This window comes from Polyergus mexicanus, unplaced genomic scaffold (assembly GCF_030449975.1).
Source record: "Polyergus mexicanus isolate NDT 795.1 unplaced genomic scaffold, iyPolMexi1.0 SCAF_9, whole genome shotgun sequence".
Classification (NCBI taxonomy): domain Eukaryota; kingdom Metazoa; phylum Arthropoda; class Insecta; order Hymenoptera; family Formicidae; genus Polyergus; species Polyergus mexicanus.
In genome coordinates this window covers 4,262,664-4,280,634 of record NW_027223329.1, presented here as the reverse complement: position 1 = coordinate 4,280,634, position 17,971 = coordinate 4,262,664, and the positions used below count along the sequence as shown (strand labels likewise).

Genomic DNA, 17,971 nt, shown 5'->3' with positions numbered 1-17,971 from the left:
TTTTTCAGGGAATAAAGAGCCTGTTATTATATTGAATACATCTATAATATACCTATTATATTATCAATTTCAATATCCTCTATTAAATTTGTGTTATATATATATAATCTCTTCTCTTTAAAAAATTTATCTTATTTAGGGTGTGTATTCCCTGCAAAAACATGGAAAACCTAGAATTCTCAGGAAACTTTTTTATATTATATCTGAAGAAATCAAGGAATTCTTATGGAATTTTATTCGGACTCAGGAAATTAGAAAAAAATTATATCTTTGATAATTTTGCTTTTATATAGTAGTAAGCTAGTAACAGTAGGCAATCCGCCAATAAGCCAAGTTGTGAATTATGTTTAAAATATATTATAAATATACATCTATCTGTATTTATATATTCAATGTCTTAAAATAGTATCTTAACAAAATATTGAATATGCAATACACACATTTTCTTTAGTTTAATTTTTAGTAATGAAAAGTAAAAATGTTATACAAGTTAAAAATTTTTATGTTAATAAAAGTTATCCAGTTTTTTTTCAGTATATTTATAAATCTAGCACTTTAACTACTTTTATATTTTTCCTTCATATGAATGAAAAACACTAGAAAACGCATATAAAAAAAACTTATTTTAGAAAATTGCACTCCCAAAAAATCTTTAAAATATTTTCTTTACCTGGAATTTTGAACAAAAATACCTGGAAGATCAGAACATTTTCTTACAAGATTTGAGTGGACATCCTAAAAATATTATTCAGCGCGCTTATAAAATGAATACCGTTGGAGTATCCTGGTGTGGAATCATGACATCCGACTGACATATTTGATCCACCCGCAGTGGTTGTACTGGCAGAGGATGTGGACATCGATGAAGACTGTTGACGAGTGTGCGAATGCCTATGATGATGATGCCTGTAGTGGCCTGCGGATGCAGCCGGCGTCGCGCAAAGCAGATCATTCAAAATGTGAATGATGGTGCTGATGTCTCGCTTCGGCCGACCGTGTCTATCCTGGAGAGCTGGGTTCAAAGTGCCACTGAACGTGCCGGAATAGACGCCCTTACCGTGATGATGCATACTCTCGATTATCGCGCCTTGCCTACGTCGCGCGTTTTCCTAATTTTGTATAAAACATTTTGTAAACATTTTGAAAAACTTCTATACCGTTAATATTAATGATAACATTAAAGTAATACTGAGTGTACGCTAAATAAATACAATAATTTTAAGGACCTGAGAGTATACGAGCAAAGATATTCATCGAGAAATATAAATTCAGTATCAATGAAAAATTTTGTGTCATTGAGACAATTCAATTCGTCAAGAGGCCAGATTCAATTATGGCGCATCTCTTAGGACCTTAATCGACGTTGCGTCAATCACGAATACATAAATCCCGAATAATGACACACACAGGTGGGAGCTGGCTTCGGTAACAATGTATACCTCTGCGAGGTCGACCCGCGAGGTGAGTACCTCAGAGGAGAGCTGCTTCAACTTCTGCGTAAGATTCCGGGAAGCTTCGGCAAGCGCGCGGGTGTCGAGAGTGGCAGGCTTGGGCGGTGACTGTTCCAGCATCAGCGAGGAGGTGCAGCTGGAGCTCTGCGGATTCGATTCGTCGTGCTGACTTCTCGTGACGTCGATACCATTGAAGGTAACGGATGACGATTGCTGGCCGTGATGATAGCCGCTACAGAACTTTTTCCTGGGTAGTGTCGCGTCGTAAGACATCGTCGGCTCTAAAGTAGTCTGCTCCTGAATAGGAACGGAACCCGTCGCGGAGGAAGAAGAGGAGGAGGAGGAAAGATTGGGCAAGCTAGATTTGTTGTTCCTTGAATGATGATGATGATGATGGTGATGGTGATGATGATGACCATGATGATGGCCGTGATGATGGCCGTGATGATGATGATGATGGTGATAGAGCGGGCAGGGTTGGCAGGCGCTGGAGGAGTTACTATTCGTAGGCGAAACGCCGTGCGAATTGCGCGAGGATTGCGACTGACTTGAGTTGCTGGAGGACGACGTCGACGATGATGACGACGACGATGACGACGACGATGATGGCGAATGCACTGGACTGATCGGTGTGGCAGAGACGGACGTAACGCGACTGGAGCAAACCGGGCTAGTGGTGGTGGTAGTGATGCCAGCGGTGGACAGAGCATTGCTATTGCTGCTGTAATCGGCGGCGGCGTGTAGGGCGCTAGTAAGACTGCTAATTAGATGCGACGTTCTACCGTTCGGTCCATTGCCGGCATTTTGCGACTTGACAATGTTCCCTGGCGATCTAGTTGCCAGACATCTTCTCGCCTGTAACGAGGAAGAAACGTGGCCACTGGATAAGGTGGATACGTTGCTGCTCGTGGCATTGCCACTAGCGGGCAAGCTGTTGCTAGTGCTGGAACTCGTCGTCTGATTGGCAGTCGGTGATGCCGGGGTTACGGTGGACAGCTGCAGCTGTATCAGCATCATATGATCGCCCAATCGCATCGTCAGGTTAAGCGGTGCTTTACCGGACAAAAAGTCGTTCACCTGTGAGTCATTGAGACTCTCCAAGGCCTGCATTACACTCTGCTCCGGCCGTTGGGCCTGAAACAAAACGGGCGTGAAGAAAGGGACGATTATTCGTTGTGTCGTTATTTCAGGAACGATGATGACAAACGAATTCTTCGTTATCGAGAGACTTCCATCTCTGATTAACGTAAGATCAAATGCTTCTGCGAGATAACACATAACAACGCGCAATATAATTCAAATAAAAAAGCAAAAGAAAATAGCTCATTCATTATAGACAGCACGCATTATTAATGTGTATTTATTAAAATATATTATAATTATAATATACTTGCGTATGTGTCTTACAATGCATATACAATAGTAATACAATACGAGTGTCCTGAATTAAATATTAAAACTTTGGAAGCGGGAGGGATCGATAAACTAAGAAAAAAAGTCTCTTAGAGATTTGCTCGTTTTTGCTTTGTATTCAGAGAATCGCAAAAAAAAAAAAAAAAAAAAAATTCAACAGAAAACGTAAAACAACACTAAAATTATTAGATTTATCGAAAGCACTATGAGATAAAAGTTGATGGAATCGAGAAAAAAGTGTGAATTAAATTCCTCTTGAAGTTACATTAAAGAAGTGTATAAATGGATACGCGACAACGCGAGATTATTGTATCCTGTTTACTTTAGTTTATTTTTACATTCCTGCTGTCATTAAGAAAGTGACAATATGAATAAATAAGTATAAATGAAGAAATAAAAAATAAAACAAAAAAAGTTCTTATTTTTTCACTTTTTATTACTTATTCAAATAATAAATAAGAGAAAAATGAGAACTTTCTAATTTCACTTTACTTATTTACACTTATTTATTTATATTATCACTTCCTTAATGGACTGTAAATATAAACTAAAGCAAATAGGATACAATAGTTTCGCGTTGTCGCATATTTATTTACAATCCTCTAATTTTACTTCGTAGTATTTTACTTACGTTATTTTAGTTACGTTATTTAGTTGAGGAAGACTTTAATCTATTCTCTTTTCTTTATTCCATGCTCTACATCTTTTCGATAAATCTAATAATTTTAGTATTGTTTTACGTTTTCTGTTAAATAATTTTTTGTTTTCTTTTTTGTGATTTTCTCCAAAACAAAGCAAAAACGAGCAAATCTCTAACGGACTTTTTTTTAATTTATCGTTCCTTTACACGCTCTTGAAATTTTGACATTCGGGACACTCTATATAAAAAAAATTCAATAAAAATTTTTGAATATAATATTTTCATATCAAGAAACTCTGTTATGGTAAAAAATATTTACATTATATACTTATCTCCGCGCTTATTGATCTTCAAGAAAAATGGATTTTAAGAGAGATGTAAAAGAGAGAAAAGACTCCGATACAATTGAGCAGAAATATTTACACGATGTGGCGATTTGAGAAACGTATTGTACATAAAACAAAACAACAAAGCACATAACTGTTCATTGCTATCATTCCCGTTCTTCTTTAGCACTGCGGTCCGACTGACATACCGATATCTTATCTCTTTGTTAGCCGTAAACAGGGCTTAATGCGATACGTGGAGCGAGATTCGACATCGAAAGCTGCACCAAGACGCGTTCTTATGTTTAAGGATGTATGTGTCATATGTCAAAACATTGATGAACATTGATACAGTAGACTGTTCTATTATTTCTTTTGATTGTGAGTATCTGTGCAAAACCTGAGCCCAATTCTCTGAATGGTTAGAAAATTATTTAAGTTTGTATTGATTCTTATAGAAAATCGCGTATTATAGCACTTATCGAATTTGACAAGGAAAACATTGTCAGCAAAATAAAAATTTTTATATGTATTAACAAAATTATAATAAACATTTGTGCGAAATTTAATTTAGATCCATCTTACTCGTTTACAAATTATTTATTAAAAATTATAGCAAAATACTTACAGTAACCCAAAAGGTAAACATTGCGTTAAACGGTGCAACGAGATACGACATATGTGTTCTTGACATATATTGTCAAGGTCATCACTCTGAATAACATTCAAAAGATTATGACCGTCGCTCATTGTTTATTAAAAAGTTATTAACAAAAAAATTTACTTGCTGTAATATTGGTTTAATATTATCGTTATTTTCCAAATTGAATATATTTAGCTAAATTTCACAAACCAAATTTTAATTTTAAATTAGAAATAGGTTTGGGTTAGGTTCTATCTTTTGGAAGTGGGGGCCGTAGGGGGAGGGGCGGAACCCGCTGCGTCCACGCGTACACTTTCCTATCCACACAACAATTGTGGGGTGGACCTCGCTTCCCGTTGTAAAGTATATGCATGGACATAGTGGGTTCCGCTTCCCCATATAGAGAGGGCTCCACTTCCGAAAGATATAACCTAACCCAAACCCATTTCTGATTTAAAATGAAAATTTATGCTTCCGCTTATATTAATGCTTTATAACTTTTGAACTTCGTGACCGCCACTTTTTTCAAAGTCAATGTCACTCTGGATAATGACCATGACAACATATATATCAAGGTCAAGGTCATACATGAAGTTGTCCTCTTTCTGTATAATTACTTTACATATAATTCATAGAAATTCTTTTATTAATAACTTTTTAATAAACAATGAGCGACGGTTAAAACTATTTGAGTGTTATTCAGGGTGATGACTTTAACAACATATGTTAAGGGCACAGTCGTATCTCGTTGTTCCGCTTAACGCAATGTTTACCAAATTTTTTTTTTTTTTTTTTAATTTCGATAGCTTTTTGCTCTTAATGTTCAGCCAAAACATCCTTAATAATTTATATTTACAGCGTCATCGCGACTATGTGTAAAATTTTGCAATTTTGCGATTCTCCTCCGCGTAGATAGTCATATACAGTATGTTCGAAAAGTCCCGGACTACCTGTTTTTTTTTTCCGGAAAATACGGATCGAAAAAAAAATGTTTGAGACAAAAGTTGTATTGGTTTCGAGGAAGCCATAAGATGATACCATTGGTTTGACCTTGAAAGGTTAGTTGAAGGTCACATTTAATTTTTTAAATGGGATACTATATTTTTTATTGTATATTCTTATAGAATAATGAGACAAATCAATAAGCGTAAAAAAAATAAATAATTGTTTAATAAAAAAATACATTGTAAATAATTATATACCTTTTCTTAAAAACAATTATTTTTTTATACTAATTGATTTGTTTCATTATTCTGTACATAAAAATATTACGGTAAGATTATTGAAAACTAAATATTTTATTTTTTACCGAAATATCTCAGAATAAGATATAAAATAACTCGAAAAGTACTTAATGAAAAAATACTTTATTATAGTGTTTTGGAAAGCTCTTAAGATGGGCTACAAGAATATACAATAAAAAATATAGTATTCCATTAAAAAAATTAAATGTGACCGTCATGTGATCTTCAAATAACTCTTGAAGGTCAAACCAATGATATCATTTTATGGCCCCGTCAAAACCATACAATTTTTGTTCCAAACATTTTTTTTGTCCGATGCGTATTTTCCGAGAAAAACAGGTGGTTCGGGACTTTTCAAACACACTATATACCGACGACCTATAAATGTTGATACGGGAGTAAACTTTGATTAATAGCAGCGCGTCTTAAGATAATCGCGCTGCGCGAAAATGATAATGTATATTTGTTTACAATTATACTCGCGCGAACGCGAGATATTTATACTTGATCGCTCTCTTAAAACTGCAGATTACGAAGAACGTGATATGCAGGCACGCATGAAGGTCACATTCTTTCGTGTAGTGTTTGTTACATATTGCGCTTTTTTAATATTAAGTCTACCCATGATCAGTTGCGTAAAAAAGGCAGACGTCATCCCTAGTAAAAGCTTCCTGTAATTTCTTGTCGAGATTATTGCTTAAGGAAAACGCGTTTAATAATTTTTTTTTAAATTTGCTTTTTTTAAAGGTATCTTATACCCGTATTCATAGTCCTTCCTTATTTTAAGGACGGAGGAAGCCTCCACGAAGGATTCCTTGAATCTGCAAGGCCACCTTGTTTCATAGATGGACCTCGAGTCTCCCTTTCAGAAGAAAGTAATATTTTAGGGATTTTTAGTGATCGACAGGAGGCAGCACCGTTTTATGCTGCCTGCAACTAATTTCATATAATACATATGAAAACTTTTTCGTATCTTCAAAAAATTCCACGGGATTTTCCCAATCGCGAATGTATCTTTTCGGAATCCGTCACAGAATCTGATTCTCTGGATTTTCGTCTTCAAATCCATCGTCAGAATCATTTAAAAATTCATTGTCTATTATCCCTTTTTCCTTTATACACTTTCAGTTTGAGAGCGCGACAACAAATAACCACAAAACCACAAATGTAACGAAACTAACTTTTAGAGGTTATATTTGGTTATATTCTGCGTATCGTCTGCTAAAAAGGTCGCATCACTCCTCGAGGAAGCTCGTCACCTTCCTTGAGATAAGGGAGCCAATAAGATTCCTTGTTCGGTCAAGGAAAGTTTATGAAACGTGGAACGAGGAACAAGGAATCTTTATTCCTCAAGGACGGACTATGAATACGGGTATTAGAATCTAGGAGACCAGTTTAAGAGTAAAATAGCTGGAAAATTAATTAAGAAATGGATTTGAATTTGTAATGATTTTTTTGGGGAATCTCAAGTGATTGTAAAATGATTATGTGCAAATAGATAACAAATATATCTTATGTCTCGTTTAATTACAAATAGACTTCGAGTTAAGTAGAATTTTAATTTAACACTCTTATATTAATGTCGAAAATTAAGAAGATATGAAGATAATCTCTAAACAAGGTTTATACGAAGAAAAGAAAAAAATCGACTTTTGAAATAATTAAAAAAAAAAAAAAATTATTTGTAATTATGCTTTTGATAAACAATATTTCACTTTATACGACGCTTTATTTTAATCGTCCCGTATTTTCCCGAAATTGAGGACTTCTGAATGTTGAAGCAATAATATGTCTCGAAATCGGAACTTTTCGCCTAGAAAAAGTTTACGAATCGAATTACCGAATCCGACGATAACCGCGTCCGCGAAAGGCGAAAGGAAGTCCGTTAGGTGTGCTCGAGGGATTCCTGACTGTGCTCGTCGAGAGGGTTTGAGCCTCGGTTCCGCGAGAGGTTTCCTCTCTCCTGCAGGTCTTCTCGCACCTCTATCTCGCGTTGCGGCTATGTTTTCTTTTTTCTCGCGTCTCATCTTGCATCTCATAGTACGTTCGAAACTGTCCATTCATTGTCCATTACATATTCCTCTTTCCCTGCTTGCAGTAGTATACATGACAATAGTAGACAGTCATAATTATCTCTTACAAGATGTCCCGAAATTAGATGTTAAAACTTTGGGAGCGTATAGGGAATCTATAAACTAAGAACAAAAGTGCTTTAGAGAGATTCGCTTGTTTTTGCTTCATTTTGGAGAAAATCGCAAAAAAAATATTCAACAAAAAAACGTAACAATAATACTAAAATTATTAGGTTTATCGAAAAGTACTATGAAATAAAAGTTGTAGAGCATGGAATCAAGAAAAGAGAGTGAATGAAAGTCTTTCTGAAGTAAAATTAGAGGACTGTAAATAAATATGCGATAAAGCGAAATTATTCTGATTACTTTAGTTTAAATTTGTATTCCATTAAGGAAATGACAACATAAATAAATAAGGGTAAATAAATAAATAAAATGAAATTAGAAAGTTCTCATTTTTCTCTTATTTATTATTTAAATAAGTCATAAATAAATGAAAAAATGAGAACTTTATTCGTTTCAGTTCACTTCTTTATCTATACTTATTTATTCATATTATCAATTTCTTAATAACAGCAGAGATGTAAATATAAATTAAAGTAAACGAATATAAATTAAAGAATATAATAATCTTACGTTGTCACGTATTCATTTATACAATTCGGTAATTTAACTTAAGGAAGACTTTAATTCACTCTCTGTTTTTAATTTCATGCTCTATTTTTATTTCATGGCATTTTTCGATAAATCTAATAATTTTAATGCTGTTTTAAATTTTTTGGTACAAATTTTTTTGTTTCGTTTTCTTGCAATTTTCTTCAAAACGAAACAAACACGAGCAATCTCTAAAGAATTTTTTTTCTGACTGTTAGTTTATCGATTCTTTACACACTCCCGAAGTTTTGATATTTAATTTCGGGACCTTCTGTATGTTAAATATAATTAAACACTAATAAGAGCATAGATAAAAGCGTACATACACGCGCGCGCGCACGCACACAAATGTGTATTTCCTTTAACTGTACTGTATACTTATGGACTACTAATGGGCAGTCATTGTGCGATCCAAGATCTCAGCGCCGCCAGAACCCAAATGGCCAAGCCAAAAATTAATAATTACACATAAATCACTTACTCTGAATTCTGATTATGAATTATTTACAAGAAAAGAATTGAAGTATAACGCTATAATAAATGTAACAGAAAAGCTATTTAATATATTTGTAGGATAGAAAATAAATTTAAAGAATTATTAATATTCTTTTATGTAAGATTGCGTTTTTTATTTTCTTAATTTTTTTTATTTTTAAGTATATTTTATTGCATTACATTTTGATTTCCTTTCTTTTTTAATAGAATACTTGTTGCTCTTTTCATATTAAATTTTTAAATCAATTTAAATTTTAATAATGAACAGTAACGAAACATTTTTTATTTCATTTATAGCACTTTTTCTCACTTAAAATTCTTCTCTTGCAAATAATTCACAGTCAGAATATATGATTATTAGTTCTTGGCTTGGCCATTTGGATTCTAGGAGCGCTGAGATCATCCCTATCGAGCTAGCCCCCCCCCCACCTTGCAAAAATAAAAAAACAAATAGCGTACAATTATGAGCTATTTATGAGCTTTCATATCCCGCAAATTAAAAATTTTGAGCTCGTTGCACTACACAGGAATTTAATATTTATGGTGGGGGGGCTGAGTCGATATCGAATTTAGAATTTTTGCTACGACAATGAACATGTAATCAAAGAGAGAAAGATATATCTACATTTATAATATATTTCAAACATATCATTCACGATTATTGGCTACTCAGATTACTGACGCTTGCAATATGAGAACAAAATCAGAGAGAATTTTTGAAAAAATTCCCTGAGTTTGAATAAAATTCCATGAGAATTAAATTCCCTGATTTTTCAAGATAAAAACGAAATCTCTGAGAATTCCACGTTTTTTAGGTTTTTCCAGGGAGTAGACACCTTGCTGCTTACATCATTGTTATTCCCCATTCCTCTTCAGTCATGCTCGAAGAAGAAATTCCTCCGAAGAAGTGTATTCCGCTGTTGAAAGAACTAACTGAAAGTTGATACTACAACTACTAAATGAGTGAGAGCGATAATAAAAGCGATTACACACAGGTCAAATAGATTGAACGTTGACGCGGTTGATCGCGTAATTGACGAACTTGTTGACTTTTTCTTATCGGAATTAAAATCATTATAAATAAAAAATAAGAATACAAATCGATATAAAACTAAAGCCTTCGACAACAATTCCCACGTGAACACAAATGCACGATTCTATTCGTCAATGTTATTGGTTTTTTTTCTAAATTTTAGACTTTTCTCTTTATCTACGATATAAAAAATATTAAAGTAAAATGGCTATTTTATTTCTCGTGAAAATAATTTCATTTTTTGCCTTTCCATTTCCAGATAACATTTATTCGATTCATTCTCCTATTTGTTTACGTGTTTTTTTTTTAAATTAATTTATCGCTTCGTTTAAGATTCTAGGAATGAGAGGAAACTCGGATAGATTATTTAAACATTGGACTCAAGAATAACGATAATCTGTCAAATTCTTTTATCCAACGATGAAATAATGATCAATGATCGTGCGTGTTCGACGGAAATAGCCGACGCACCAATTGACTTGCCATTGTCATCTTCGACCACGAAATCAATTTACCGTAAAATGGGTGTGTATGCCTTAACGCGATAATCTCGATTGCCGTTCAGTTAAATCAAAACGCCGGAAATCTAGAAACTGGGTAAAGTAGTTAATCGAAAAACAGGTACGACTACGATGATGATTATCAACGAAACAAAATGTTTATAAAAAGATAATAAAAAGAATAACATTCGCATTCAAGACAAGTCTATCGTCTTTAAATCAAATATTTCAAACGTCAAAAGATATCGAACAAAGAATGTGACAGAGCCAATGCTTCGAAAGAGACGCGTAAATGAAAGTTTTTTAAGGAGAAAAGATTTATACAGAGTGTTGAAAAAAAAGGATTCAGAACTTTAAAGGCAGAGTATTCACAAAGTGGAGAGGAAAAAAAATCCTAATAAACATGGAGCAAAAAATTAATTTTGTCGAAGTTATGAACAATTTTTCATTTTGGTTAAAGTGACTTGTGTCGCTTCTGGTGCCCTCGTGCGGCATGAAAACAAACATGTAGATTGATTACATAAAAAAATACAAAATGTCTGTCAAAGTAGTTAAAACAAAACCGAAAATTTTTAAAAGAGTTTGCAATTCTGTGATACGAAGATGTGAAGTACGTATGGAAATAGGAGGAGAGTATGTAGAAAATCTTCTGTAAACTTTGAAAGTTGAAGGATTCTTTTTTTCTCCTTTTAGAAGAAAAAAATTCTTCTCTTGAGTGAAGAAATGGTAAGATAATACGTTGTTGAAGAATCATTCATAACTCCGACAATATTAATTTTTCAACCCATATTTGTGAGAACTTTTTTCCCTCTATTTCGTGAATACGATCTTAAGCTCCTAAAGTCCTGAAATATTTTTTAACACTCTGTATAATTTCAAGTCTTTATATTTTATCTTAGGGAATATATAAAAATTGCATTGTAAACTCAATAATATGTTCAGAGTAAATCATTAAAGGTATTACAAGCAATATTTCTAAAACTGAACGAGATAAGAAATCCTTATTTTGAAATCATTAATTTCGCATGTTAACTGCAGTGCGAAGTTCCATTTTTGCGTCGAATGCCCGCTTCGATGCCAAATAGTTGTTGAAAAATAAGAATTTAATATCGTTTCAGAAATATTAGCCTGTAATACCTTTAGTGATTCACCCTCTGTATGTATACGCACGTGTGTGTGTATGTGTACAGTGAGTCATTAGAAATTGCTTTCTAAAATATCTTCATAAATATTGATTTTAGACAAAAAGATTGAGGACAAAGGTTAAATTATTTTTAAAGGACTACATTTTTTGGTCGTCTTATATTAGTTTTTTTTTAGACGCAAGCGTTAAAAAGTTATAAAAATCATCTCGTTCTTTAAATAGAAAGTCCTATTTTTAATCAGCTATAATTGTAGACGATAAAAAGACGAATCGAATGACCTCAAAAAGTCGCACCTCATATGAGGGATGATTTCACTCCTTAGAAACGTTTTTGGGTTGCAACTGGAAATTTCTAAATTTATCTATTTACTTCCCCCCCCCCTCCTCCCTATATATATATATATATATATATATATAAAAAGTTTCATCAAAATTAAAATGTTCGAATTCGCGAGATTCCCTTGTTAGTTTTTGATTTTCTAGTGCCAAAACGGTTCATTTGCAGACACGGGTTTATCGGCAAAATTGACCTGTTTTGGGGTCCTTTATAACCGCCTGAAGTTTGTCAATCTAATTCTGAGACACCCTGTATATGTACATACATATTAACCTTAAAATAGTCTGTAAAATATATCACAATTGTTTATTCATATAGAAGAGCGTATTAAAATATCAAGGATAATGCTTAATATGCTTATGCGACTATATAATAATAATTAAAATAATAATAATAATAATAATAATAATAATAATAATATAATAAATATAGTGTATAAAATTAGTTTATAAAATTACATAATATAGCAACATGCGTGACAAAAATGTAAAAAATTATATTTCTTTAATCACGAGTTCAAGTTTTAAGCTTTTGCCGAGAACAATACTAGTAGACAATTTGAATAATGGCAAGATTATAAATCACAAAAATTGGCAACTTGACACAAATGGATGGAGAATATTGCGCGAGTAACACGCATACAAATATCATCGTGAGACTAGCTTCGTAGAAACGTTGAAATTAATCGGGGCCCCGTCGAATTGATGAATTTTACAATTTCTTTCCAGCATTATTTATATTGTATTTATTTTACAAACAACATATTTGGAACTTGCATATTTCGAGAGCAACAAATTCAGACAATATATCAGTACCAAATTTAAGCGAGCAGCAAATTTTTTTTCTGGTAGCTTATTTGTAAGTTTGCACGATTTTCCGGCATTATTTATATTTATTTTGTAAACGACAAAATTGAAATTTATATATTTCAGGAACAACAAATTCTTATATTATTGTTATGAAGAATTTTATTGCTATATATATATTGTTCCGCTAACTTATACCCGTATTCATAGTCCTTCCTTATTTTAAGGACGGAGGAAGCCTCCATGAAGGATTCTTTGAATCTGCAAGGCCACCTTGTTTCATAGATGGACCTCGAGTCTCCCTTTCAGAAGGAAGGAATATTTTAGGGATTTTTAGTGATCGACTGGAGGCAGCACCGTTTTATGCTGCCTGCAACTAATTTCATATAATACATATGAAAACTTTTTCGTATCTTCAAAAGATTCCACGGGATTTTCCCAATCGCGAATGTATCTTTTCGGAATCCGCCACAGAATCCGATTCTCTGGATTTTCATCTTCAAATCCATCGTCAGAATCATTTAAAAATTCATTGTCCATTATCCCTTTTTCCTTTATACACTTTCAGTTTGAGGGCGCGACAACAAATAACCACAAAACCACAGATTGAAATGTAACGAAACTAACTTTTGGAGGTTATATTTGGTTATATTCTGCGTATCGTCTGCTATCCACTCCTCAAGGAAGCTCGTGACCTTCCTTGAGATAAGGGAGCCAATAAGATTCCTTGTTCGGTCAAGGAAAGTTTATGAAACGTGGAACGAGGAACAAGGAATCCTTATTCCTCAAGGACGGACTATGAATATGGGTATTAATCTTCCTTTAGCAGAACATCATTTTTTTTTTTAAATTACAGAACAACAAATTTTTTTCTTTGGCAATTTTTTAGCAACAGGTAACCAACAAATAGAAATATTAATTAGAATTAGTTGTGTTTATTTTATTCCGCTAACTTATAAGACGTATTTAACAATCTCACGAGTAATTTCGCGGGCCGCGAGAGCGACGTTGAACAAAGTCCGAAAAACCGAACAACCGCCGGGCTGTTCTTTTCCTCTCTCTTTTTCTCTCTCGGATCTCGAGCGAGCGGATGAAGGAAAAGGAAACACGCCGAGATAAAAGTGCGCTGCAAAACGTCGCTCTTCGATCGCGGCGCTCTTGCAGCCGAATCGAGCTGCGTGAATCCGTAGAGGCCCGTAGAAGAGGCGCGTCTCGCCTCGTCCTTCCTCCTCCTGCCTGCCGTAAAACCACCCACGAATCGACATTCATAGGGTGTATCAAAGAATATTATAAAAAGGCAGTAGCTATAAATCCTAAAATGCTGATGAGAAATCGTTCAATTTTTTCGACGAACAATTTTAATTTGTCTCTAAATTTTGTCTGTGTGTGGATCTTACACAAAATATATTCAATAAATAAATGAAACACGTTCTACATGTTTACTACGTGAAAAGTCAAATTCGACGAAATTATTGTTATAATTTAAATTATAATATTTCAATTCTCGGAAAAAAAGAATAAAAAAACTATTTATTAATCAGATTGTTGGGGTGATTACGATAATTACGGCCCCCTATTTGAAAGGTCGTTTCTGAGGACATTTTTGACGAGGAACATGGGAAAAATAGTAAAAAAAATTTCCGACCAATAGTTTTCGAAATATTGTCACTTTAAAGTATTGGACATGATAATAAAACTTTATAAAAACGGACCCAACAATGTTGACCTTGACATATGTTGTCAAGATCATGATCCTGAGTAACTTTTCCTTATAACTTAATCGGCGATCTTTTATACTTTTTGAGATATTTAAAGTTAAAGTTTAATTCGAAACGAAAATTTGGTTTGGGTTACGTTATATAACCCAAACCAAATTTTAGTTTTAAATCAGAAATAGGTTTGGGTTAGGTTATAGCTTTCGGAAGTAGAGCCCCCCCCCCCCGTAGGAGGGACGGAACCCACTGTGTCCACGCATATACTTTACAACGCGAAGCGAGGTCCACCTTATAATTGTTGTGTAGGTGGATTGGGTTAGATTCGAAACGAAAATTTGGTTTGGGTTATTCTTGCATGATTCTAAGCTACTCATGGAAGATACTCGCGACAGTGATCTTCAGAATATATGTCAAGGTCAAAGTCATTGGGTCCATTTTGTAACGTTTTATTATCATGTCCAATACTTTAAAGTGATATATCTCGAAAACTATTGGTCGAAAAATTTTTTTACTCTTTTTCTCGTGTTTCTCTTCAAAAATGTTTTTAGAAACAATCTTTCAAATAGGGGGCCGTAGTTATCGTAATCGTGCCAGATTGTTTCATATCTTTCACAGTAACAATATTTTTAAACAGTGTCGAATCATATGAATCACTTTGATGTAGAACCTACTTCCAATATAAATATCACTGTATAATAATTATAATAATCATATAATGCACATTGTATCTTTTTTCCACGACACCCTGTATGTCGTGTACCGATCGCGGCTTGAGACGCGGAGGAAGGGAAAGCAAAGGCGTATAAGAGAGAGCAAAAAACAAAGAGAGAGAAGAAGATACGCAAGTGTATACCCTCGATCGTATATATGTATTCTCACACACACATACAGGACAAGTCTTTAAAATTGACTGCGGGTGACCAAGAGTCGAGCGAGAGGGCCGGCGCTGGCGGTCCCCCTTGACAGCCATGCGAACAAGTCTCGGTCGCGGATAAGGACCGCGCGCACGCGCGCATGCGCTGTTGCCAGCGGCTCCCGAGCCCGGACCGCCACCGAAGTCAATTTCCCGAGCTCAGGGGAAAAAGGAGAGAGACCTCGTGTATCCCTCCCCTTCACAATGCCTTCGACCCCTTTAACCTTTCGACGCTCGAAACCGAACGGGAGTTCATTCACAGAGACGAAGCGGGCCGCGATACGGAATATATATACGGAAACGTCACGCGATCTCGGACGTGAAACTGACTTATCGTCTGGAAAATATCTTGCATTATTGAGAGTTCTAGCTTTCTTTTCGACACAGTGCGCTTGTGACATATATATTTCGATCACCGAATTAATCTTGATTTCGGTTATTAAAAAATCTGAAAGTTAAAAAAAATGACCTACCCTCTACTGAAGGAAAAGTAATCTCTCTCTAAGCTTGTCCCGCTTCGTAATATCCTTTCCAGCCGTGTAATTCTTAAGCAGAAACGCACAACGCAGAAGAGTCGTTTCATAACATTACTTGTTCCCTAAAGGCTCGTGTTCTGCGTGCGGAATAACACCTGTACATTTGTGCCGCGGCCGGTTAGGGCGGGTTCAATTACGTTACGTTATTTCGGTCAGACTTTATGAAAATATTACGTCGCCTAAAGTCATATGGTCGCCTGGACGTTATATATTTATGTTCCAATTTCTGTAACAGATCGTTGCGCGACCAGATGTCGCGTATATATATTAGTATATGCCACAAGCGACTCTTACAAACCGAAATTTGTGTTGCATGTTTTACCGAATCATAAAAATATTAATTTATTATATTGATTTAACGCTAATTAATATATAACATTTTTTAAATCTTAATTAAACAATTGTATTTCTTTTTTTCTCTCAAGTTGATTACGTTAACATTAACTTTTCGATAAGATTAAAATAAAAACAAAATATAATAATTAAGAAATTGACCATTTTAAAAATTTCACGAGTTTTTGATAAAAGAGAAAAAAACAAGCATACAAAAAAAATGTAAGTTGCATATTGTCGGAGAAAAAAGAAATATGGGAAACGTTTGGTTAGATTTTTGCGTTTCCCTTCGATTTGCGAGTACGCAAATTTAGGTAACCGCCATTTTTAAGTTTCATATTCGTGTTCAGGAGGCAAAAATACATAAGCATTGGGTATTCTTACCCATTATTTCATATAGAGTTTTCCGAAGGTTTACCAAAAATATATATATGTTAGGTTAGGTTAGATTTCGTGATCTTGACTCTTATTTTCATCAATTTATTTTCGAAAAAAAAAAAATTACCTCAAAATACACGAAGGAGTTTAAAGATCACAACGGATCCGCGAATCGAAGGATAAAGGTGTCGGGGACGACACGGCGTGACCGAGAAACCAAGTGATCCGGCGATACGCGAACGCCAGAGTTAACGGCGTTTGTCCGCGGCGAATCGCGCGCCCCCTCCGTGTACGTTCTCTTATTGTTAGTTTTCCGAGTCACCGGCATCTTCCACGAGCGAGGAACGGTTCCAGGACGGAGACTCGGTGATGCGCGGGAATCCAGGTTGTGATCGCGGATACGACAGGAAAGAGAGAAAAAAATAAGATGAAAATTGTGCAAATTAGAAACTTGCACATTGCTTCCTCATCATTTTATTTCGCTCACAAAGCATGAGCTTCTTAAAGCAAGTGAGTTTTTCAATTTTGGCTTCCTTATAGAGGAAAATATCTCAAAATTTGCGAAAGTTACAGTGTGTACAGATATTTCTCAAAAAATTCAAAATTTTATAAAAAATGAACCCTTTCACCGATTCTCACTAAATTTAATACCAACCATCCTTTAATGATGATACTCTATTCATAAATTTAAAAAATTTAGTCCAATATCTCAAAAATTACGGAAGTTAGAGGTTGTACAATACATTCCGTCATCCACACACACACACACGCGCGCGCGCGCCTTTTTAAAAATATGATTTTTCGATGTTTTAAAACCTTCTAAAAACATTGGCATAGAAAACACGAAAAAAAAATTTTTGATGAGGAAGCAAAAGAAACGAATAATCCCAGTTATAAGCAGATTGAGCATCCGATGGAGGCTTAAAGATGTTTGGTTGAGGAATAGTAGCAAAAAGTTGTCAAAGTTAAAAAAATATATATTTCTTACATTTATATTATTTTGAAAATTAAATAAATATACCTGAATTATAAAAAAAGTTGCATGGAAAATGAGATGATATAGAAAAAAAAAATAAAAGAGTGACAAAAACGGTGTCTAAAGTGCAGTTGTAATGTATTGTACAAAGAGATATAAAATGCGCGCGCGCGCACACACACGCATACACACACAAAGTAAAAAGAAAAGAAATAAAACTAGAAAAGGCGATCTTTTTCTTTTTTCTCAATAAGCAAAAACTCATTAATATAACGTTATTACAACAATATTCAGTAATATGTAATGTTGTTAATTATGTAGGCTATAACGTTGTAATCGACGTCATTGTGAACAAACTTTGA

The 17,971-nt window shown here is 34.4% G+C and overlaps 1 protein-coding gene across 2 annotated transcripts in view; it reads right to left on the bottom strand.

Annotated features, from left to right (window-relative positions):
- The window catches only part of LOC138936605 (midnolin homolog), a 52,906-nt gene that overhangs the window by 3,415 nt on the left and 31,520 nt on the right, over positions 1–17,971 (bottom strand). The window contains exons 3-4 of one of the 2 annotated variants that reach the window (XM_070302150.1): positions 1,470–2,585; positions 773–1,109 (exon numbers count right to left, since the gene is read on the bottom strand). In XM_070302150.1, the coding sequence (XP_070158251.1) occupies positions 773–1,109; positions 1,470–2,585 (1,453 nt within the window). Of the gene's footprint in view, positions 1–772; positions 1,110–1,439; positions 2,586–17,971 lie in introns of both variants that reach the window. The other variant, XM_070302149.1, reaches the window with a different exon arrangement.